General features: G+C 43.8%; 2 protein-coding genes across 2 annotated transcripts in view; both read right to left on the reverse strand.

Annotated features, from left to right (window-relative positions):
• The window catches only part of smarcd3b (SWI/SNF related BAF chromatin remodeling complex subunit D3b), a 33,206-nt gene extending 23,065 nt beyond the window's left edge, over window positions 1-10,141 (reverse strand). The window contains exon 1 of the mRNA XM_076080843.1: window positions 9,353-10,141. Coding sequence (XP_075936958.1) covers window positions 9,353-9,364 — 12 coding nt within the window. The 5' untranslated portion in view covers window positions 9,365-10,141. The remainder of the gene's footprint in view (window positions 1-9,352) is intronic.
• A 1,208-nt stretch (window positions 10,142-11,349) lies between these two features.
• On the reverse strand, window positions 11,350-20,540 carry nfx1 (nuclear transcription factor, X-box binding 1). The gene is made up of 23 exons (XM_076080839.1): window positions 20,313-20,540; window positions 18,727-19,656; window positions 18,378-18,539; window positions 18,017-18,094; window positions 17,717-17,822; window positions 17,400-17,471; window positions 17,131-17,270; window positions 16,937-17,036; window positions 16,630-16,847; window positions 16,099-16,196; window positions 15,964-15,994; window positions 15,805-15,887; window positions 15,362-15,470; window positions 15,049-15,168; window positions 14,885-14,964; window positions 14,576-14,806; window positions 14,129-14,202; window positions 13,935-14,036; window positions 13,429-13,566; window positions 13,263-13,329; window positions 12,019-12,164; window positions 11,823-11,927; window positions 11,350-11,722 (listed from the first exon to the last, which is right to left on the reverse strand). The coding sequence occupies exons 1-23, from the start codon at window positions 20,329-20,331 to the stop codon at window positions 11,647-11,649; spliced, it is 3,285 nt and encodes a 1,094-aa protein (XP_075936954.1). The 5' UTR covers window positions 20,332-20,540; the 3' UTR covers window positions 11,350-11,646.
• Window positions 20,541-20,546: the final 6 nt, after the last annotated feature.

The following is a 20,546-nucleotide window of genomic DNA, read 5'->3' on the forward strand; positions in this document are numbered from 1 at the left end:
CACATGACGGCATCATATTGTCAACCGTTTTCCTCTTCCTCCGTTCTGCCGGCGCGGAAAAAAAAATTGCAGAAAAGTGTCGAACCAGGTGTCACAATAAGGAAATTGCCCCTCAAGAGGTGACGGAGAGCTTTGACACCAAATGTGTCCTTCAATTATCACATTACGACGAGCCTGTTCCTTAAAAAAATAGAGTCAGAGATAGATGTTCTTCTGAAAGCTCTGCAGTGGGTGTGTGTATATGTGTGTGTGTGTGTGTGTGTGTGTGTGTGTGTGTGTGTGTGTGTGTGTGTGTGGACAGCTGGTTAGTGGTCCTGCAACATCCAGGCCGGAGGTCAAGACCTTCTGGAGGACTCACCCTCCCTCAGAGGCCTCTCAAGCTGTTTGTTTTATAATGCATGCATGTGATCCATCACTATCTAAAGACGCCATCGCTGACAGAAAAGTTGCATCTAAAAGGAGAAGCAGGAAGATCAAAATGTACGTCCTTCAAATTCCTTCGCGCGCCCCTGATTATTGGATTGGACTTATCGATGAGCAGAAGCGGGCCCTCTCACATGTGTTGCTGACGGCTTCTGGCATTAGTTTGCTTGGTGGCGACACCTGGTGGTGAGATGACTGTACTGCAGCGGTCTTTAATCCAGTCTGCGAGGCTCTGAGGAACACGAGGAACCCAAACCTCTGCAAAATGCATCTGTGTCCTGCGTTTAGTCAAATACTGCTAAAAATATCCGCCCACTATGCATTAAATTAACCTCGTGTTACATATGTATAACACGATTTTTAATATATTCATCACACAGGCACACAAGCACAAGGTGCGCGTCTGAATGTCCTACAAGGTCCAAAAAACTAAACCCCGTCGAGCATATCCACGCAGATTTTTTGAGATTGTACCAAACCTCGCGTTTCTCTCCACGTGGGTTCTACGATAACAAAGAGATCCGGCGGCTCGGGCGATGCAAAAAGGGAGCCTTCGGTACGGGGAGTACCCCCCTGGCGGACCCCCACAGTCTCCCTCACCAAAGCCAGTCAGTCTCACCAAATGGTAATGTCCCAGTGTGTAGCAGACAGGGGGGGCAGAGGGGGGTAAGGGAGCAGCGGTAGTTGTATTACTGACCACCAGAGGGCGCAAACAGCCAGGCAGGGAGGGGCCGACTGCTTTGAACTCATGTTTAAATTCATCAATTTCGTATTCGGCCACAAGAGGGAGACAAAGCACCCACGCTAAGAGTCACGCTTCCTACAATACAGTATGCAAACTGTCTAGCTGTGTTTTCTAACCTGCGATACTGGCTGCAACCATCGTTTCATAGTGTATAATAGTATTATAGTATAATAGTATTATAGTATAATAGTGTACAGTGAATACTGAGTACTTTCACGTCTTCAAGCCTCTGTAGAAACTTCAGAAATGACACAATCTAGGGAGTAGTGCTTTAAATAAGAGTTATTTCCATCATGTATTACATTCTTGATCAATCGATTAATCGTTTGGTGTTTTAAATATAGTGATGTATGCCTCGTCATTGTACTCCAGAAACCCAAGGTCTGAAACTGACTTGTTTTGTCCAAAACCAAAATATTAAAAAACAACAACAGAGAAAAGCAGGAAAAACTCACGAATGATATGCTGGAACTAAGCAATGTTTGGCTTTTTTGTTTGAAAATAGACTTAAATGTGATGCTGTGATGAGGGATCAAAGGAAGAATTCAAAGTTTTTCTCAATAACAGCTAATAATCATCACTAAATAAGCCCAAATCTATGCTAAAGGTCAGAGAAAAACGTCATTTATTTGGGTTAAACAAACAACCCCACATCAGATTCTGATTCAAATCTTTCTAAATTCCTCTGATTGGTGCACGGAAGTACGTGACATCAGCTTTTTCCAAGTGAGCCCCGCCTACTTTAAACCACTAAGAAAAGCAAGGAGATAAAAAGAAGAGAAACATGAAATAACAAACTGTAGCTGAAATGTTAATGTAGAGCAGCATCACTCATAGTAATTACATTTAAAAAGTGTTTTCAGCGTCTTTAAAGGGTCTCAAATCAAAGATGTCTGGTGTTTAAATGAAAGGACGCGCTAACATTCAATAAAGATCTCAAAGTGGTTGAAATATCGATAAGCAATTACCTGAAAATCAATTAAGTAGCATTGCAGTTGTATTTTCTTCTTCTATTTTCTCCAAAAGTACACATAATGAAGTTCATTAGTGGTAAGAAAAGCCTGGTGAAGGAAAATGTATTTGATTGTTTTTGCTCTCTTTAGCCGAAGAAGGAAGGAAGGAAGAGAAATCTATACATTGATGGTTTTAGCCCCGGAGAGGAAGGAAAAAACAGAGAGAGAGAGAGAGAGAGAGAGAGAGATAAAGTATACAAAGCTGGTGCTGATGTGAAACCCACAGCTCCCAGTGGCAACGTTTACATTCCAGAAACCAGGAACCTGCCCTCGTCCTCGTTATTGTCACAGACAGATGGGGCGCACGAGGGGGAATATACGGACTGTACTGAAGTAAAGTCTGATTCCCTCCCACTGCTGGGGCCTCTCTCTCTCTCTCTCTCTTTTTTTTTTTTCTTTCTTCGGTTTAAGAGCTGCACACAAAAACCAAAGCTCAAGCTGCTTTGAGGCCGGAGCTCTCGGAAAGCTACTCAATGGCCCCATCAGCTAACCATCAAAGGGTCCGCACAAAGGCATGCAGACCTGCACCTTCACTGGGGGGGGGGGGGATTAGGAGAGAAGTACATTTCAGGGCCCATTTCTTGTGGCTTGGCATGTGTATTGAAGAGGAACCTAGAGAGAGAGGGGGGGGGGAGAGAGAGAGAGAGAGAGAGAGAGAGAGAGAGAGAGAGAGGTCTCCCCTGGTGCCTGAGAATAATAGGGCATCTGCTGATAGCTTGGGATAAAAGTGATTTGGTACAATAAACCACGAGGAAAATAGGGGAATGTTTTTTTGCACAAAGCCGCAGTGCTTTGCACCTGAAGTGAGAAGCTGCAGAGTTTAGGGTTGCAGACCTCGGATTTCATGGCTTGTTTGGGACAAAGCATCTTTATCCAGACAGCGTTTATGGTTCAGCTCCTTGGCTGCTCCCTCAAAAAAAAAAAAAAAAAAAGGAGGCATTGTGGGAGCAGATGGAAAGCAGAGCCGCGGTAATGAGCCCCAGTTTTTTTCCCCCTGCAAGCAACGAGCAACACACACACACACACACACACACACGCGCGCACACACACACACACACACACACACACACACACACACACACACACACACACACACACACCGGAACAAGGCCTGAAGCTGTTACCTGCTTTGGGGGCATTTCCTGTTTGCGCGAGCCGTGACGACAACATAATCTATGAAGAAGCTGAGCAGCCAATCGACTGCAGCGGCTTCAAAACTGGAGCAAACAGCAGCAGCAGCAGCTGGTGAACCGAGCAAAGGAACTGATACAGGAGCTGAAACTGTAAAAACTAAAAAAGAAATCCCAACTAACTCAGCACTGAAGTCAACGGGGTCAACTTTGACACAAATATACAGTGAAAAACAATCACTATGAATGAAACTGACCCCGGCTACCATATAAAATTCCACGGGATGAAAAATCAAAACTGGCAGAGTAATTCCACCGCGACACACTCTCCCTCTCTCTCTCCTCTTTCCTACTCTGCAATCCAGGCTCTGCATTAGCCCGGATCTTTCTGCACCTCCAGGATGAGAGAGAGAGCCGACAGAACGAGGCCAGGACTGGAGATGTGCAGGGCCGCATGGAGACCAGTGCAAAATCACAAGAGATGAGAAATCCGACACGGAGAGGAGGCAGAGAGGTGGCCGGGAAATCAACTGCTACGGTGTCTGCACGCCAAGGAATGACGGAAATTAATGAAATGTTATGTTGAAAAGTAGATCCGCTCCCTCAGGATCATAAGACACCATCCAGGTAGCAATTAGAGACAATCATCAATAAGCACTCACATAGTTTGTGCCTCTCATGTTTCACTACATGTCCTTTATAGACTCTAATTCCTAACACAGATCATTTAAAATGCCATATCTTTGCTCTTTTTCTTTTGTGTATAAGAATAAAAAACATGTGTGAACATAACAAAAGTAACAGCAATACTAATACAACTCATACAAATAAATTTGGAGTATGAAAAAAGAATCTCAACAGAGAACAGACTGAATATTTCTCCCTCCAGATGGTTGTTAAATGACTGAACACATTTATTTCTAATTGGATGATTAGCTTGTTGACTTGAGTAATCGGTGTAAAAATTGGTGCCAATAGGGGACAAAGAAATTCTATTCTCTTTGTTTTCGTCGACTAGTCGATTTGTCCACGTTAAATCTTGTGTTTACCAGAGATGTGCTCATATGTTTCTCAGCATGAAAAAAAGCTAGAAAAATATGACTAATGGACTACAGAAATCTGAGTCGACCAGGACCCAAACGACCGATTAGTCGACGAATAGACTACGAGCGGGCATTCAAAGGAGCTAATACTGTACTTACATATATGTTGTATGTTCATATGAACCTAAACCAATAAACATATATATTCTGTCTCATAACTAACGTGTAGAAATGTATATAACAGAAGCAAAAGTCAAAGATCTCCATGTACATTACCATTATAGGGACTGTGTGGTTTGGGCATTTGCATGTGGATGACACAATAAACAACAACAACAATATATGTCACCTCACTCTTACACTAACAGTTTACAGATGCTGCGCAATAAATAAGAACAAAAGACAACCAGATAAAGTAGCACCTTTAGCTCATATCAGTCACAACAAAATCATAAGCACTTCATCCGTTCCCTTAAACAACTTCCCACGTATCTTATGGTATGAAGTGGAATATAAAAACAAAAAGGTTTAATCAACAACCACACAAATGGTGCTCAATCCGACGGTAGCACCCTGTTCTAACACATAAAGGCCTCGTAATGAAGTGGAAAGAAGCTGAAACAAATACTCCATTAATCAAAAGAGAATTAATCAGCAACTATTTTGTTAATCGAGCTTCTTAAATGTGAGGATTTGCTGCTTTTCTTTGTCGTATACGTGATGCTACATTTATTATATTTCTGGCCTGATGTTCAGATAAAAAGAGCTGTTTGAAGACTTCACCTTGGGCTTGAGATCATTTTGACATTTCTTTCCACTTTATGTTTTAATTCATTGAGAAAATGATCATCTTAATTAATTAAAATAATTGTTGGTGGCAGCCTTTAATCCAATGATACAGGGAATCATCATTAAGACCTGATCCAGATAAGAGAAATACATTTTAAACTTTAATTTGTTTCTTTAAAATCATTTTGTTATATTATTAAATATGCATTTAAAACGGAGAGAGAAGGTGGCAGCTGCGTCATCAACATGCACACATAATACATTATCACTGCATGTGTTTTATTGGGTTGTACTGAAGCTCTCCAACAGTATTTGGTGCAGTATTGAGCGTTAACATCTAAGTGGGTCAACCAGCCGCTCGCTGAACTGTAGCACCATTAGGACCCAGACAGTTTGTCTCTGAGTCGAAGGCACAATCTCATTAGACGGCCAATTCTACATTATGAATGGGAGTAATATGCAACTGAAAGAAAACCCCAGCAATAGTGCTTTAGGTAGGATACCAGTGATTAAAAAACACGGATATAATCTGTTGGTAGGCAGGGAGGACGCCATGTTAATTAGGTTACAAAGCGCTCAAATTTATGACCATAAAAACCTACAATCTCTCAGAGGAAATGACTCAGTGGAGGTTCAGAGGGCTGCGTGAAAGTGGAGTTTATAGGTTGGAAATTGTATGAAATTTATCTTCAGTATTGCGGCTATAAGAGCCCTGTATGTCTGTCTGTGTAAAATATGCCAGAGCTGCAGCCTCTATATACAGCACAGTCTGCAGCACTCTAGATATAATATTGGTAGACATGATATTAAACTTTAATAATATTTAGCAAGGCTCCAACGGATTTTCATTATCAATAAATAATGCAGATTCTCTTTTTTGATTATTATATATATATAAAAGTGAAAAGCAGCCATCACAATTTCCCAGAGCTGAAGGTGACAAACTGTCTAAAACTCAAAAGATATCATGTAAGATAAAGAAAAAGCAGCAAATCGTCGCATTTCAGCAGCGTTTTGATTTTTGATTATCAAAAAGTGTTGCTGTTAACTATTCCTCTAATCTCTGCTCGTTTCAGCCCTAACATTTCGGGAAACTAATAGTTTCCCTGTAAGCCGGGTAAGTTTCCGGGGTAACAAACAGCCATTGAGCCAGCACATTCCTCACCAGCCCAAAAAAAAAAAGGAAGTGCTCCTTTGTCCGTTTATCCCTGCGAGTCACACAAAACACAAAGCCGGGGGAACATTTGATTGATACAAAGCCAGATCTGTATAGCTTTCCCGTCTCATCAATCTCACTGCTGGTGCAGAAACAGTGTGGAAACTTATGAAAAACTCCAGAGCTCCAACACTCAGCGAGACATTGATTGACCTTGATTAGTCGCCCAAACTAAATTTCAAACATGACTGAGCAGAGTGAGTGGGGTGTATATATATATATGAGGAGAGAGAGAGGGGGGGGGGGGGGGGGGTCCTGTGCAGCTTTCCTTAAAAAGTCAGGTCATGCATTCTGCAGACTGTAAAAGGAGCTGATCCTCTGATCCTCCATCAGACCTCTGGAGCTGTGACGGCCCCCTCGCATACTAATGTGCCTGTTCTCCTTTTTCTTTATACTGAAGGGAATCTCTGTGCCAGCAGCTGGGTCAGGGAAGACTGTGGATTTTAATTAAGCTATTTTAATCCTGTTTTTATAGAGAGGTGTGCCTGTATCGCTGAAAGGGTTCAAGCACTCTCTTCTACGGCAAAGAATAATTTGACATAAAAGCAAATCAAAAGCAATAAATAAAATAAAAGCAATCACAAAACAAGTGCGGAGCAGCTCAAAAGCCTCCTGGTCAGACTACGTAAAACTGAGCAGCGAGAATAGAAGAGGTCGGCCATCCCTGCACCATTTCAGGGAAATTCAATGTAAATTGTATCTGGAAAGAAAGTCTTTGCATACAGGAAGGGATATGGAAAGCCAACACAAAGCAGCAATTTCTTGGAAATAAAGGTGGTTATGCAGTATTCTATGTTGCACCCAAATGCCAGCGTCTGTGTTTTATGTTTCATATAGATCATCAAACCGAAGTGCATGTGATGGTGCAAGCATCTGAGTCACCAAATGCTCCATAACGCAACAGTTCTGTACATGAAACCAGAGCAGGAAAGATAGAGAGAGATGGACATCTGAGAAGGCCTTTAAAGTGTGGAAAGAATTCAGCGACAACACATTCACAGAACATTTTACGAGGATGAAGGCCTCATCAAAAAGATTTCGGCATCCTAAAGTCTCCCCAAAGCTTTTTAAGTTTTACTGACTCACACTGGGAGCTAGAATAATGAGATGACAATACAAGCACAATAACACACTTTGTCCTAATGTAATACAGTCACAAGTTAGCTTTTCCCTTTCTTGCCCAAAGACAGTAAAGAAGACTGATAGCACTCTCATGTCTGTATGCTAAATATGAAGCTACCTCTAGCAGCCGGTTAGCTTAGCTTTGCCTAAAAAGTAAAAGGTGGAAAATATTAGCCTAATAATCCAGCATATCACCACATAGCATCATAGTTTGTTGTTTTTATATTTTATATTAACACAGATTACACAAATGATAAACAACATGTTCTTGAGACTTAGCCAGGCTAGCTATTTTCTGTTTCCATACATTCTTTATGCTAAACTAAGCTAACAAGGCTAGCTAAACTCTAGTGAATATATTGCAGGCTACAGCTAGAGTATAAAAACTACATTTTCATTTGTATTAGCAAATGTAGATCTGGCCTCAACTGTACACTCCAATTTAATACAGTAAAAAGTAACTTTTCCCTTTCTTGCCTAGAGTTACAAGAAGATGGATAGCACTCTCATGTCTCTATGCTAAATATGAAGCTACAGCTAGCAGCTAGTTAGCTTAGCTTTGCCTAAAGACCAGGAGCAGGTGGAAACAGTTAACATGGCCGGGTGCATTGACCAATAAATAATCCAGTATATATATACAAGGCCACGTGACGTGTTGTTTTACACCTTGTTTTTGTCATAGACTGTATATGGTTTGTGTTACGAGATATAACATGTTTGTGAGATTTAGCTAGAGGTTAGCCAGGTTAGCCGTTTTCAATCTTTGTGCTAACTAGGCTAGCTAAACTCTGCAGAAAAACTGTCGACATATTCCTTTAATCCAGAGTTTAGTGGCTTCTCTACGTGCATAAAGCAGATGTAGCTCCAACAGAAGTGAATATGTTGCAGGCTACAGCTGGAGTATTAAAAACTACATTTTTCCTCTGGATCAGCAGAACTAGATCTGGCGTTAACTGAACACCCCAAAAATTCCTCTCCTGCTGCTGCTGTGCACCCACAGCAGAAACTTTCCCCGCAAGATCCAAAACACACATGCACACTTAAAGGAGGGGGGGGGGGGGCACTAACGTGAAGCACCATTATATCATTGTGTGAGCCCTGAATCAAGGAGGGAAGGAGGGAGGAAGGGGGAGAGACTGCGAATGAATTAAAGGCATGCGTAAAGAGGCGAGCGGATGATCCTCTCTCTCTCTCTCTCTCTTTCTCTCTCTCTCTCTCTTGCTTCACCGTGCATCCCGTCTATTACTCCTCAAGTGTCTGTTTCCCACACCAGACAAGGTTAACAAGCCGCGCTGGTGTGTCTGCGTCGGCTGGAAAAAACGGGGAGGGGTGTGAGGTGGAGAGGTGGAGAGGTGGAGGGGTGGAGGTGCTGCAACTATACAGTGATGTGCTGTGTGATGATGCAGACTACAGCTACAGTAGCCTCACACAGTCCCCTTAAATATACAGTGAGCTGTGTGAGGATGCAGACAGTATAGCCTCACACAGTCCCCTTAAATATGCCCAACCATAGAGTGAGCTGTGTGATGATGCAGACAGGCTACAGTAGCCTTACATATGCCCAACCACATCCCACTCCCTGCTCAATATTCCCGGATACATTGTGCACCATGCAAGCTGTACACCGGAATAATCCTAAATACACCGTGAGGGTGGAGAATAATCCTGCTTTTATTTATTGTAGACATGCACAGTAAATTACAGCTATAGACGAGGTAAAAAAAAAACTCCGGTGCGCACTAATCCGGCTGGCAACGCGCCTACAGGATAAATAAAATAAGATAAAGAATAGTTTTAATGGTGGATGCGGATACGGAGCAGCGCGGCTGAGGCAAAGTGATGTGCAATAAAACAAATGGTAGCATCCATACCTTTCTCTCCATCACTATGCGCTCTTTTTTTTTTTTTTTTTTTAGGCTACTCAACAACAGGAACTGTAGGATGTGTCTCTCTCCGTGGAGGTGTCCGGGTCCAGCGCGGCGCGGAGCTTCCAGTGACTCCTCAACTTCCTCGCACGGCTTCTTCTTTTTTTTTTCTTCTTTGAAGACAGCAGCGTCTCTCCGATCACTTCCCCATTACTGGACAGCTAGGCGACTTATTAGCACTGGCCTGTGGGACGCCGAGTCGGGGATGGAGCCAGAGCCGGGATTGGTGAAGCCTCGTTCGGAAGGGGAGCATGAGCGCAGGCGCGGATCTCTCTGCTGGAGAGTCGATATAATGAAAAATCACCAGTGGCAGGGAGCGTCATCAAATTATCCTCAGGAGCAGGGTTTTTTTTTTTTTTTTGGAGGGGGGGGGGGTATACTGTCCGACGCAAGCTTTAACAAAAGGACTGTGACATGATGACTACAGGTTATTATTATAATGTGCGGTGCAAGAACAAAGACATTTGTTTTTCATTCTAGGCCTCAATGATGTTCTGAATAAAACCTGTTTACACCACCTTCAGCTCCCTAACCACATGGACTGTGGCACTTTCTCATAAAGCACCCTTTATGTAGGGGTTGCGAGTTGTAACTGCTTTATATTTTTATTTATTTATAGAGCAGTTATAGGCCGACATTTGGTCGCCAGATTGTGAAAAATAGTCCCCCTTGGCTACACTGAATCACCTATTAATTGATTACCAACATTTATAACATTATAGTATATCATTTATTGTCAAGCTAGGTACATCTTTAAGTCTGCTTATATTTGTTTGGCTGTTTTTTTTATTTGTATTGTTCTGTAAATTTAAGTATATTAAGAGCGAATAGGAACTGGAGATTCTTCATTATTACCAAATTTAAAGGACGATTACCAGTCAAAGGGATTTCACAACCTGGCAACCCAAATTCAGCTCCTGTTAATGGGTTATAGCGGATATAAAAAGCTTCAGTAAATGATCGATTGACCATTAATGAAGCTATTAGTTAACCCCTTTATCAAGAAAGGTAGTATCTAAAGGGGAATATGAAATGTGTGAATGTAGGACTACTACTGAGATTTACTGACACCATGAGAAAATGCATATTAATAAGCATGGAAATATTATCAAGATTAAAGGGATATAAAGACTGTTCTCCTAAATAAGAGGTATTAAATGAGAAACATCCTATATTGCTTTCCTTTCATTTTTATATTTATTGCTTTTCCCCCGTTTAAGTTTCTTTTTGGGTGAGGTTTCCAAATTAAGGGCTTAAGGACAAAGTCTTGTATGCTGTACAGATGGTAAAAACCCTTTAAGGCAAATTTGTGATAATGGGCTCTATAAATAAAATAGACTTGGAATCTTTCAATTTAGGCTGTACGATTGAAACATCGCTTGCAGGTGAACTTAGCCCAATGTTCTTGCATAAAAATGGCACAAAATATATAGAAAGAAAAGAACGGGTCAGTTCAGGAGCGTCTTCAGGTCTATGTCAGAATATTAGTGTCAGCATCTAAACTCTTTTAACCTCTCGGGCTGCAGACTGAAGCGGTCCATCAGCTAGAGAACAGGTTCAAAACCATCGCGCTGACCAGCATCCTCCCCGTTTATGAATCCCTCACGTCCAATAAGTTCTGAAATTGACCTCCCCTTTGAATTCCTTGAGGTTTTTACCAAGGAAGAGTTTTTTTTTTAGAAAGTGCAGCACAATATCTGGGTCACAGCCGTGTTTCCACACAAAGCCTTCTTACCGCAGTGCAGCCCACTCCTACCCACCCACAGACTCAATCAGCAGAGGTCCACTATGGAGGCCTTGGCTCAACACCAGCAGATATCCCACTGCTGGAAATGTTCTCCAGCTCAACCTGAAGAAGCATCTACTGTTGAGTCGTGAGCTCGTTTTATGAGTGATTGAATATTGAAGCCGGCGCATTAAATTAGACAATTGTGTCCTTTAAATGAGGAAGAATTTACTTTTTATTAAGTTGGGTTCACTGAGGAACCGGCTGCACACAAAGGAGGCAAACAAAAAACACTCAGAAGCTTTTCAAAATGATCCGTGCAGAGCTCAATCAACTTTAATTAATATCGAAATTCAACTCCTTCTCCTCCTCCAAGATAAAACAAGCGGGTGTTCCCAAACTTAACTATTTGATTATGAAGCCACAAATGAAATAAGGTGATTCAGACGTTTTGGCAGATTGATGTTCATGAGTAGATCCTGAGGTTTCTTCTGATTAATATTTTGGCCTCATTTCAGTCCTGGACATCAAAATAATCTATCACAGGCTCTTCTTTAACCATCTTCGACCAGGTGCCTCCGCTGGCGGCCCTGAGAGGAGAATCAAGAGGAAAAAGAGTCATAAGCAGACGGTTAAATGTGAAATCTAACATTAACAACAAGAGCAAACAGTCCAAAGAGGAAGACCTACTTGCTGCTGTGCTGTTTGATGTGAGCGATGGGGGGAGGGGCCCTCGCAAACGTCTCTCTCTCTATCAGTGATGTCAGGGTTGAGTTTGGACAGGCGGACTTCCCCCTGAGAAAATTAACAACAGACACAAATTCTTCAAATCCACAGCCAACATTTTCTAATTTTTTGTATTATTACCGTTTGAATAGAGTCTCACTTTTGGGCTGTGATGACCACGTTGCGTTTGGGCTCGCTGTCGTAGCTCACGCTCTCCACGGTGTAAACCTCGGCCAGCTCGTGGATGATCTTGCGGTGCTCTCTGTTCATGGGGGGGAAACAGTGGCTCCTCTTCGGCTGTTTTCCCTGCAAACACCAGCACCGCACGAGCATTAGGAGTTCATACAGAAAAGCATTTCAAAAGCTGCTTCCCGCTGCCCTCCAGCTACACTGGGAGTTACTGTTTCCATCACTCAAATACATCGAAAAATCTATCCTGGAATAAAGTGGGAGGTCGGGACCTCTGGATGCAACGCAGATCTGAGGCAGAGCGAGATAATTAACAGGACGGGAAAGAAGGAAAAACACAAAGTCTGACAAATGCTCTTGTGGCTGAATCCCTAAAGCCAAGTGAAACAATCTGAAGAGCCTTCACAGAGAAGTGGAGGCTGTTATAGTTCACATGAATTCACATGGAATGGGTGTGATGTGCGTGGGTGTCCACATACGTATTCCACCTGACTTTTTATACTAGTCTACCAGATATGGAGAGTTTGGGAAAACTCTGCCACAAGCTAGCGAGAATCAAGTCAGTACAGATGCAGCAAATACGATAAAACCGTTCAGAAGCAGACTCTGCCCCCATGATTCATCGTTCCAAAAAGAGATCCTGCTGGTCATAAACAATACATTTTTACATTTAGCACAGAAACCAGAGCAGCAGTGACCTCGACAACCTCACGCCTGTAAGGCTCGATGCATCCAACGAGACTATTTTTCTAGCTGCCCCATGAGGAACCTACTAATTTAGTCTGGCTTGATACTAAAGAGGCTTCGCCGTCCTGTCAGAAATCTACAAGCTACCACAGCCGGTTCTTGCAGGTCCACATGGAGAATTGACCCGAGCTCAGAAATAGCTGAAAATACAACAACCAGGCCAGAAACATAGAAAATAAATATCATGATCATAAAAATAATGCAAGTTGTGAGTTTAGATGGCTCTTGTTTTGCTCCGGCTGTTCCAGCTCTGCCTCACAGCGTTGTATCTGAACTGACATGAAATGAGTTTCCTCGGGGTAAATTAAGTGCCATTTGTCGTTATGCAAATGAAAAACCAGTAGATGCTTCGTTATTGAGAGTTGATAAGTTAAGGTTGTCAATGTGCAGGAAGAACAGAGACGAGTGGGCTCACAACACAGCCAGCAGAGGGAGCACATCAAACTGTCTGTAATCGTCTCATCTTACCTTATTAGCAAGCTCAACGAGATTCTTGATCTCCTCTTCTACCTCGGTGACAAATTTCAGGTCTTTCCTAAAAGAGAGGAGGAACAGAAGAACGTCTGTATTTTCTGTCCGTGGGGAACAAACAAGATGGCCGGCGGTAAAACAGACGGAAGCGTAAAAGTCGGACCTGGCATCGTCTTTGAGGCTGTCGCTGTATACAGAAGTAGAGCGGGCGTTGAAGGGGTCAGAAGATAAGTCGATCTGCAACGCCTCCGCCAAGCGCCTGTTTCTCTCCAAGGTAGCGCACTCTTGATCACAGTCAAGCCTGAGAAAACAAACCAGATGAGTTACACAAACACACAGGCAGATCTCAAATCTTCACGTTTCACTCCTCGTTTCTTTCTTTGTTTGCCGTCTTAAAATGCTTCTTATGAATCACCGGATAGTTCCGAGTGGCTGATGTATATTGCCTCCGATTGATTGATTTAAATATTAATGCACAAACAAAAAGTAATCCCTCATAGTAAACAGGAAATCAATTTCTATGCAGAGGACTATTTAAATAATGTTTTATTATTGATTGAAAGAAAACGGCATCGTGCCTCGCGGCTGTACTAAAACCACTGCAGAGAAACATGCCTCGCTTCCTCAAACACTCCACATCAACGGCGTTGGCCACACCCTGCTGAATACCTGGTCTGCTTGAGCTCCTTCTTAGTGAGGAGCGGGCCGATGTCCATCGACTCACCGAGCTGCATGTCAGACAGTTTACTGGCCATGGCGATGGCTGCATACCTGGCGGCACAGAGGGATCAAGGGACGTTTCAAAAAACGCACTCACATTCAAAAACATCCAAACAGCCGAGCACGGAGACGGTTTAACCGACCTCTGGTATGAAGTGGTTGCCTCTGTGCAGGCCACCGTTTCCTTTCTTCGACCGCAGTCACATTGTAGAGCGACCTGTGAAAAGGAAGAATCAGACTCCCACCGGTAGCGTTTCACATGCACTGGAATCGACTTCAGGCTTTTTGTAAGCAGACAAATATGTCACTTTGTGGTTTGGTGCTGCTCGTGTGAGACATTCCTGCAGCTGTGAAAGCTCTCATTGTTTGTTGAGCTTTTGAGTTTGGAGGACTGCCACCGAAATGGTATTACTTGATCCCAAGTGAACTATTTATGACAGTTGCACACTATTAGAGCAGCTTGCACCGACATGTGGCTAACAGGAACAGAAAGAATACACATCTGTACTGAACACAACCCACGAATCCAACGACAATCTGCGCAGACTTTGCAACCCATGTTTCTGCTGCTGGGAGTCCAGCTGGTGTACCTTGGCGCTGCAGGTGGTGCGTGGGCAGCTGCTGCCTTTGTGACAGGGAGCGAAGCACGGGTGGCCACAGTCTGGACGCGGCAGCGCGCACGGCTGCAAGCAGCTGCCTCCCCCCAAACACTCGCTTCGGTGGCAGATCCGTCGGCAGCGGTGCATCTCACACGGCAGCGTTTTGTTACACGTCAGGCCGCAGGAGATGTCTTGCAGATGACATGCGATGTTGCTGCGTTGCTGCGGGCCGAAGAGAAATACTTTAATCACAGGAATAGAAAGAAAGTAAAACGAGTTATGCAGCTCGGGGGACGTTACCTCGTGCTTTCCCATGCACCATTTCTGAGTGAGGTACGTGCAAGGCGGACACTTGTCTTCACTGTGGCAGTTGTGGAACACTAAATGAGAGATAAATGTTAGGATTCTCATTCATGGTTTAGAACTGCAGTGTGAACGTTTGCTCTTTTTTTCTATTATCTCACCTGGGTGGTCACACTCGTGTCTTCTCGTGCACATGCTTTTGCACTCTGGCGGCTTTGTGCCACAGGGGATTGGCGGGTACAAGACAGTGAGTCCACAGTGACACGCCAGCTCATCAAAACCTACAAAACAAAGGAATCATAGGAACACAAGTCATAAATCATGGCACATTAATGTCAAGACATAACGCCACAGAGGACAGAAAAACTATGCAACAATGTCAAATGACTTTTTTTATTGTTTTTGGAATGGCAGGATGTGGTTCCTCTGAGACTTGGCTCATGAATACAGTGCTGTTGGAGCTGCAGGACTCACTGGACTGCCAGCAGGGCTCACAGTTTCCACGGTGGCAAGAATCCTGGCAGCGGTGGAGGCCACAGTTGAGTTTGTAGCCGCAGATCAGAGGACACTTGTGCTCCACGTTCTGGACGGACAGACAGAAATCAGTGACACCACCTATAGCTTAGCGCTGCCCCAATGACAACACTTTTATCGCCATTTTGATGCATTGTATTAAACACTTTATCAGACGCATGTGTCATCTCCAGATGTGTCGAGCTTGCATGAAAAACTCACATAAAAGTGATGATTGTAAGACTTTAATTTAGTTTAGTATGTATTCGTCAGGTTAACTTGCCTACAGTGCTTATAATGGATGTTCAGCAGTATAAAAACCAGCATATTTTCAGCTCTTTTGCCATTTTTCAACTTGTTAACTTCTACGTAGAGTCACTGAAACAGAGTCACTGGATACTCACCACACAACACAGCTCACCGCACTTGTGTCGGCCGCAGGAGCGTTTCTTGTTGCAGCGCTTCTCACAAGTGAAGACGAGCTCTTCTAGAATAGAAAGAGCCAGAGGTGAAATACCAGACAATGTAAGTAGATGGTGACCTCACATGTGTTTAAATCTCACCTTCTTTTTGGATCGTTGCACATGGGACCTCCTGAAGAGCAAAGGATTCTTTTTAAGTTCTTTGATATCATAAATAAAGCATAACCAATGACAGCGATGATAAATGATAAACGTTCTGCTGAGGTTTCTGCCTACCGTGGTCTTGGAGCCACATCTGCATCGGACAGTGGAGGTCAGGAAGCAGGGACCACAGCTGTCCTCATGGCACATCTTCTCACACAGATGGATGGTGTCTGAAATAAACAAGGATATTTAAGTCCTGACAAAGTGTAAGAACAACGCATGCGAGCTCAACATAATGCACGTCCTGTCTGAACACACTAAATAAAATGATGTGAGGAAAAAGAACAACCTCAGCATATACAAGCAAATATAAAACCTTTTTACGGTCTTTAAATGTGGACGGATGAAGATAAAGCAGACAAACGAAACAAGATGTCTGACCCGGAATCTCAAATACCGAAATATTGCTACTTGACATTTTCAAGTTTTCATATCCTCCACCTGGTCAGTTTCAGATCTTTTGTGAGGGTAGCTTCACTTCCCTCCATTAATCTCTTCCACTATGCTATGAGAAATTATTCAGAATCTAGTGGGAGAGTCTGAGGAACGTCGACGGGCAGACGCCATCTTTTGAAAAACACACACTTTGTCCGTCTCCCTTACCGCTGGAGCCACAGGCCAGGGGCTTGTTGCAGGTCTTCCCACAGGAGGGGATGGCATCAGAGCAGCTCCGGCGCTCAGAGTAGCCCAGCTCCAGGAGCTTGGCCAGCAGCGTCTGACTGCAGGGACACGTCTTCACCAGGCTCGGGGAGCGGGGACATGGCTGGCACGGGCCGCGGTGGCACTCCAGCTGGCACCGGTGAGCTTCGCAGTTCAGCATCCTGAAAAGGGAGTGCGAGGCAGTGGTGGGAACTGTCCAACTGAGGCTAACGGAGGACGGACGTCATTAGTGACACGAGGTCAGACTTACTTCGCGCATAATTTTTGACAGGAGAAATGTCCCGAACCATCGAATCCGTCTTTATCTGTGCCGCACAGGACTTCACGAGCGGTGACGCCACAGTAGCACCCTAAAGACAATAAAAACAGGAGAAACCAGGTCAAATCAAAAGACAAACTTTTATCTGTCAGAACATTGTATGGAGCTGGCAACGTGAGACTCACCCTGCTGAACTTGCAGCTGGCAGGGTTGACACGCCCCGCTGTGGCACACCTGGGTGCAGGTGTGTTTGGCACAGTTGAGTAAGGCAGCACACGCCGCGTTACACCGGAGCGCTGCACCCTGGCCACAGCGCATTGGTTGACTGCAAAGATAAAGTTCTATCAATACCATGGTGTCAAAACCACAGATAACAAAAAAGGAAGCAATCTCTTTGGGTAAACAGATAAACACACAGATAGGGAGGAGCAAATAGGATTCAAAGGTAGCGGACCTGGTCTTCCCACAGATACAGGATTTCGTTATGAAGGCGGGACATTGTGGACAAGGTCCAGGGTGACATAAGCTGAAGGGAGACACAGAAAATACTGTTTAACAAAAATACTCTTCAGGAGAATTAAATACACAGACTGTACTATTTAAATACATCCTAAATCTGTACTTCATTGGAATTATCACAACATATTAAACACAAAATTGTACTTCTTGTTGTATCATTGGTGGAGTTAGATTCCCAGTTACGATAAAATTATAGACTTTAGGATTGCATCTAATAATAATACTAATAATCCTGTGATTTTTAAGGCTCACATGTTACAGGGGTGGTTGCAGTCCGCTCCGCTTCTTTTCTTCCCACACATGTCACCACAGCTGTGGGGGATCTCAGTGCGCTGCCACTCTGGGTTTGTCACTTTACCTGCCAATCAAAAGGTGAATAAAAAGAGTGACGACCTCATTTTACTCACTTTCGGTGAAAGACTTGATTTGCTTTAAACGGGGGAGAAAAGAAGTCTCACAAGAACAAATTATACATTCAATTATCCAACCGGACAACTAATTAATCACTACTCATAAAATGTATTTAATTGCATGAATGAAACAGTCACTCACCACAGAAGCAGGTGTAGGAGGTCGGTTGTTTCGGTGCAACATTCTGGCAGGCCGGACAACGCCAACCTTCAGCCGATTCTGAGAAACAGCATGTTTTAGTACAAATATATATTGTTTGTATAAACTTTCCATAAAGACAACAACAGATATTCCCTCTGGACTCCAAACTGCAATGTGATACAATATATTGTTGATGCAGCAGGAACTTCAAAGCCTTTTTGTTAATGGGGCCACAGCGTCTAGCTATTGTCCATTCACACAACAGCGTTATGCATTACGCCGTTGTTTCGTAGCCTCACAGAGACCACCATACTGAGGCCGGAGTGTGAGTCAGGGCTGTGATGTAGTTTAAGGGTTGTACCGTCTGCCTGGGAGGCCGGGGATCGAGCCCACTTCTTGATGCAGTTCAGGTGGAAGACGTGGAAGCAGCTCAGGCAGCTCCACACCGGGGCCATGCAGCGGATGACGTCACAGCAAACCATGCACTCATACTTCTCCTCAGACAGCTGTTCGATCAGACACCCTGTGGAGGGAAGAGTTGAGAAAAGATTCTTTAACCTCAAGAGCAGGCAGCTCCAATATTCATTTTGGATACCGCCGAATGACGTGAGATGTCTACTGTGAGTGGTAGAGTTATCTTGGCGTCCCGTAATATTAAAAATATAGCAAACAACTCTTTCTATATGAGTTTACAGGAGTTATCGTCTAACCTGTCTGAGTCTCCTTGCTCTCTGGCACCTTGTCCCAGCTCCTCTGGCCTGGCCTTTGGTTCTGATGATGCGTTGTTCTTCTCCCTCCTCTGGCCTGAAGGGGTGTGTGTCGTCCTGAGCCATGTCCAGCTTTACAGGCAGCATCCTGAGAGGATCTGCCATAGCCAGAGTCATCCTGCACACTGGCCCCCCTCTCTGAATGCGTTTCCTCTTGAGGTGGTAATTTTGGCGGTTTAATTGGCCCCTGACGTCGTTTTACCTCGGCATGTTTCCTCTGATGATCATCGTGTTGATAGTCTGGACCTGTCCTGCTCCTCTGACTTCTTTCCCTGATGTCTAAAGAGGGGTTTTCTCTTTTGGCGTCGTTTGATCTCTGACCTTCTCCTGCAGCGTTGTTCTCTTTTAAGCGAGTACTCTTTTCAGTTGGTGGTCCTCTCCTCTGCTCCTGGCTAAACTTCCTGGCTCTTTTAGCCCCGGCATCTGGGTCTTCGCTGGTTTGTCCCGCCTGAAGAAGAATCCCGCCTGCATCTTCTCTTCGCCAGCTGCGTCCATCAGGTCCATCATCCATGAGATGTGCCCGAGAATGAAAACCTCCGGCACCCCTGTTGTTAGCACTATATGGGCCAAAGTCACCTCCGGCTCTTTGGCAACTGGAGCCATTTACACCTCTATTTCCTTCTCTCCTCCCTCTACCTCTGCCTCGCCTCCTGTCTCCATCCTCTCCCTGGTAGTGAGGCTGCTGATGCGATGCATAATCTGAATTATCGTGGTTAAATGGGGGTTTAAAGCCCTGATGAAAGTGTCCGTATTGTTGAGGAGGATCATAACTATTCAGGTTTCTGTCATTGGTGTATCTGGACCGGCCTCTTCTGGATTTGTGCGGATATTGTTTTTGGTGTGACGCCTCATCTGGATTGAGGTCAGGTGGGTCTGCAAACAGAGAAAGTGACAATGTTAAAAGCCTGAAGCTTTGTGTATGATAATGCAGCTACAGTAAATATGCTATAAAGACGGAATGAAAACATGATGATCCATGATTCACCAGTCAATTACTGTGTCTTTAAATCAGTCTACAACCAATAAATCTCTACCAGAGCCCAGAATAATGTCTTAAAACTTACGTAATGTATGTATGACCAACACAAATAAACAAAATAACTCAGCAATTCAGCATTTTGCTGTTGATTTACTACTCAATCACAACCCATGCTCGGGTTATGTAGCCAGCAGTTATAGCACAGGCTACTAACATTAATAACTAAGCTAACAATCATAAAAAATGGATCACAGGTCAGGTGTAACGTTGGCTTACAAAGTTCAATATCACGTGATGTCTACGGATAGTATGACGACAGTAACGTTAAAGGCTGACGTCACGTTAGCCTTCAGCTCGCTAATGTTAGCTGAAAGTTAACGTCAGCTAATGCAACCAAATGAGCTTATTTACCAAATAAAGAGTGTGTAAAACGATAGAAAGCACGTTTGATCAGGCGGTCTATCGTTACAGAACAATTAAGTTAAATTTGGACATTAAGAACTTGTTTTTCCCCTGTATGGACACGTTCTTTCGACAGCATGCTAGTTACCTGAGGAGCCCTCAGCCATTCAGTTTGAACTCTGGCTATTTCTACTCAAGTTTGAGGCCAACAGGCTGTTATGTGAGAGATGACAACCGTGTCCAGGTACTCGGCAACAATATCCACTTCTTCACTCGTCTTCTGGTTGTTAAAACCTGAGACGAACTCTCTAAAAACAGCAGTAACAATCTCCTCCTACCTTCAACTCACTTTATCACACTAGCTTAAAGCTAACGCAAGCTA

Source organism: Anarhichas minor, unplaced genomic scaffold (genome assembly GCF_050575085.1).
Source record: "Anarhichas minor isolate MPS153535 unplaced genomic scaffold, ASM5057508v1 ptg000074l, whole genome shotgun sequence".
NCBI classification, from domain to species: domain Eukaryota; kingdom Metazoa; phylum Chordata; class Actinopteri; order Perciformes; family Anarhichadidae; genus Anarhichas; species Anarhichas minor.

Coding starts and splice junctions, on each gene's coding strand:
- nfx1 (XM_076080839.1), bottom strand. Junction 17,472..17,716: donor TGCAACCACCCCTGTAACAT/GTGAGCCTTAAA, acceptor GTCTCCCTTCAG/CTTATGTCACCCTGGACCTT. Junction 14,037..14,128: donor GCAACCACTTCATACCAGAG/GTCGGTTAAACC, acceptor CTGTGCCGCCAG/GTATGCAGCCATCGCCATGG.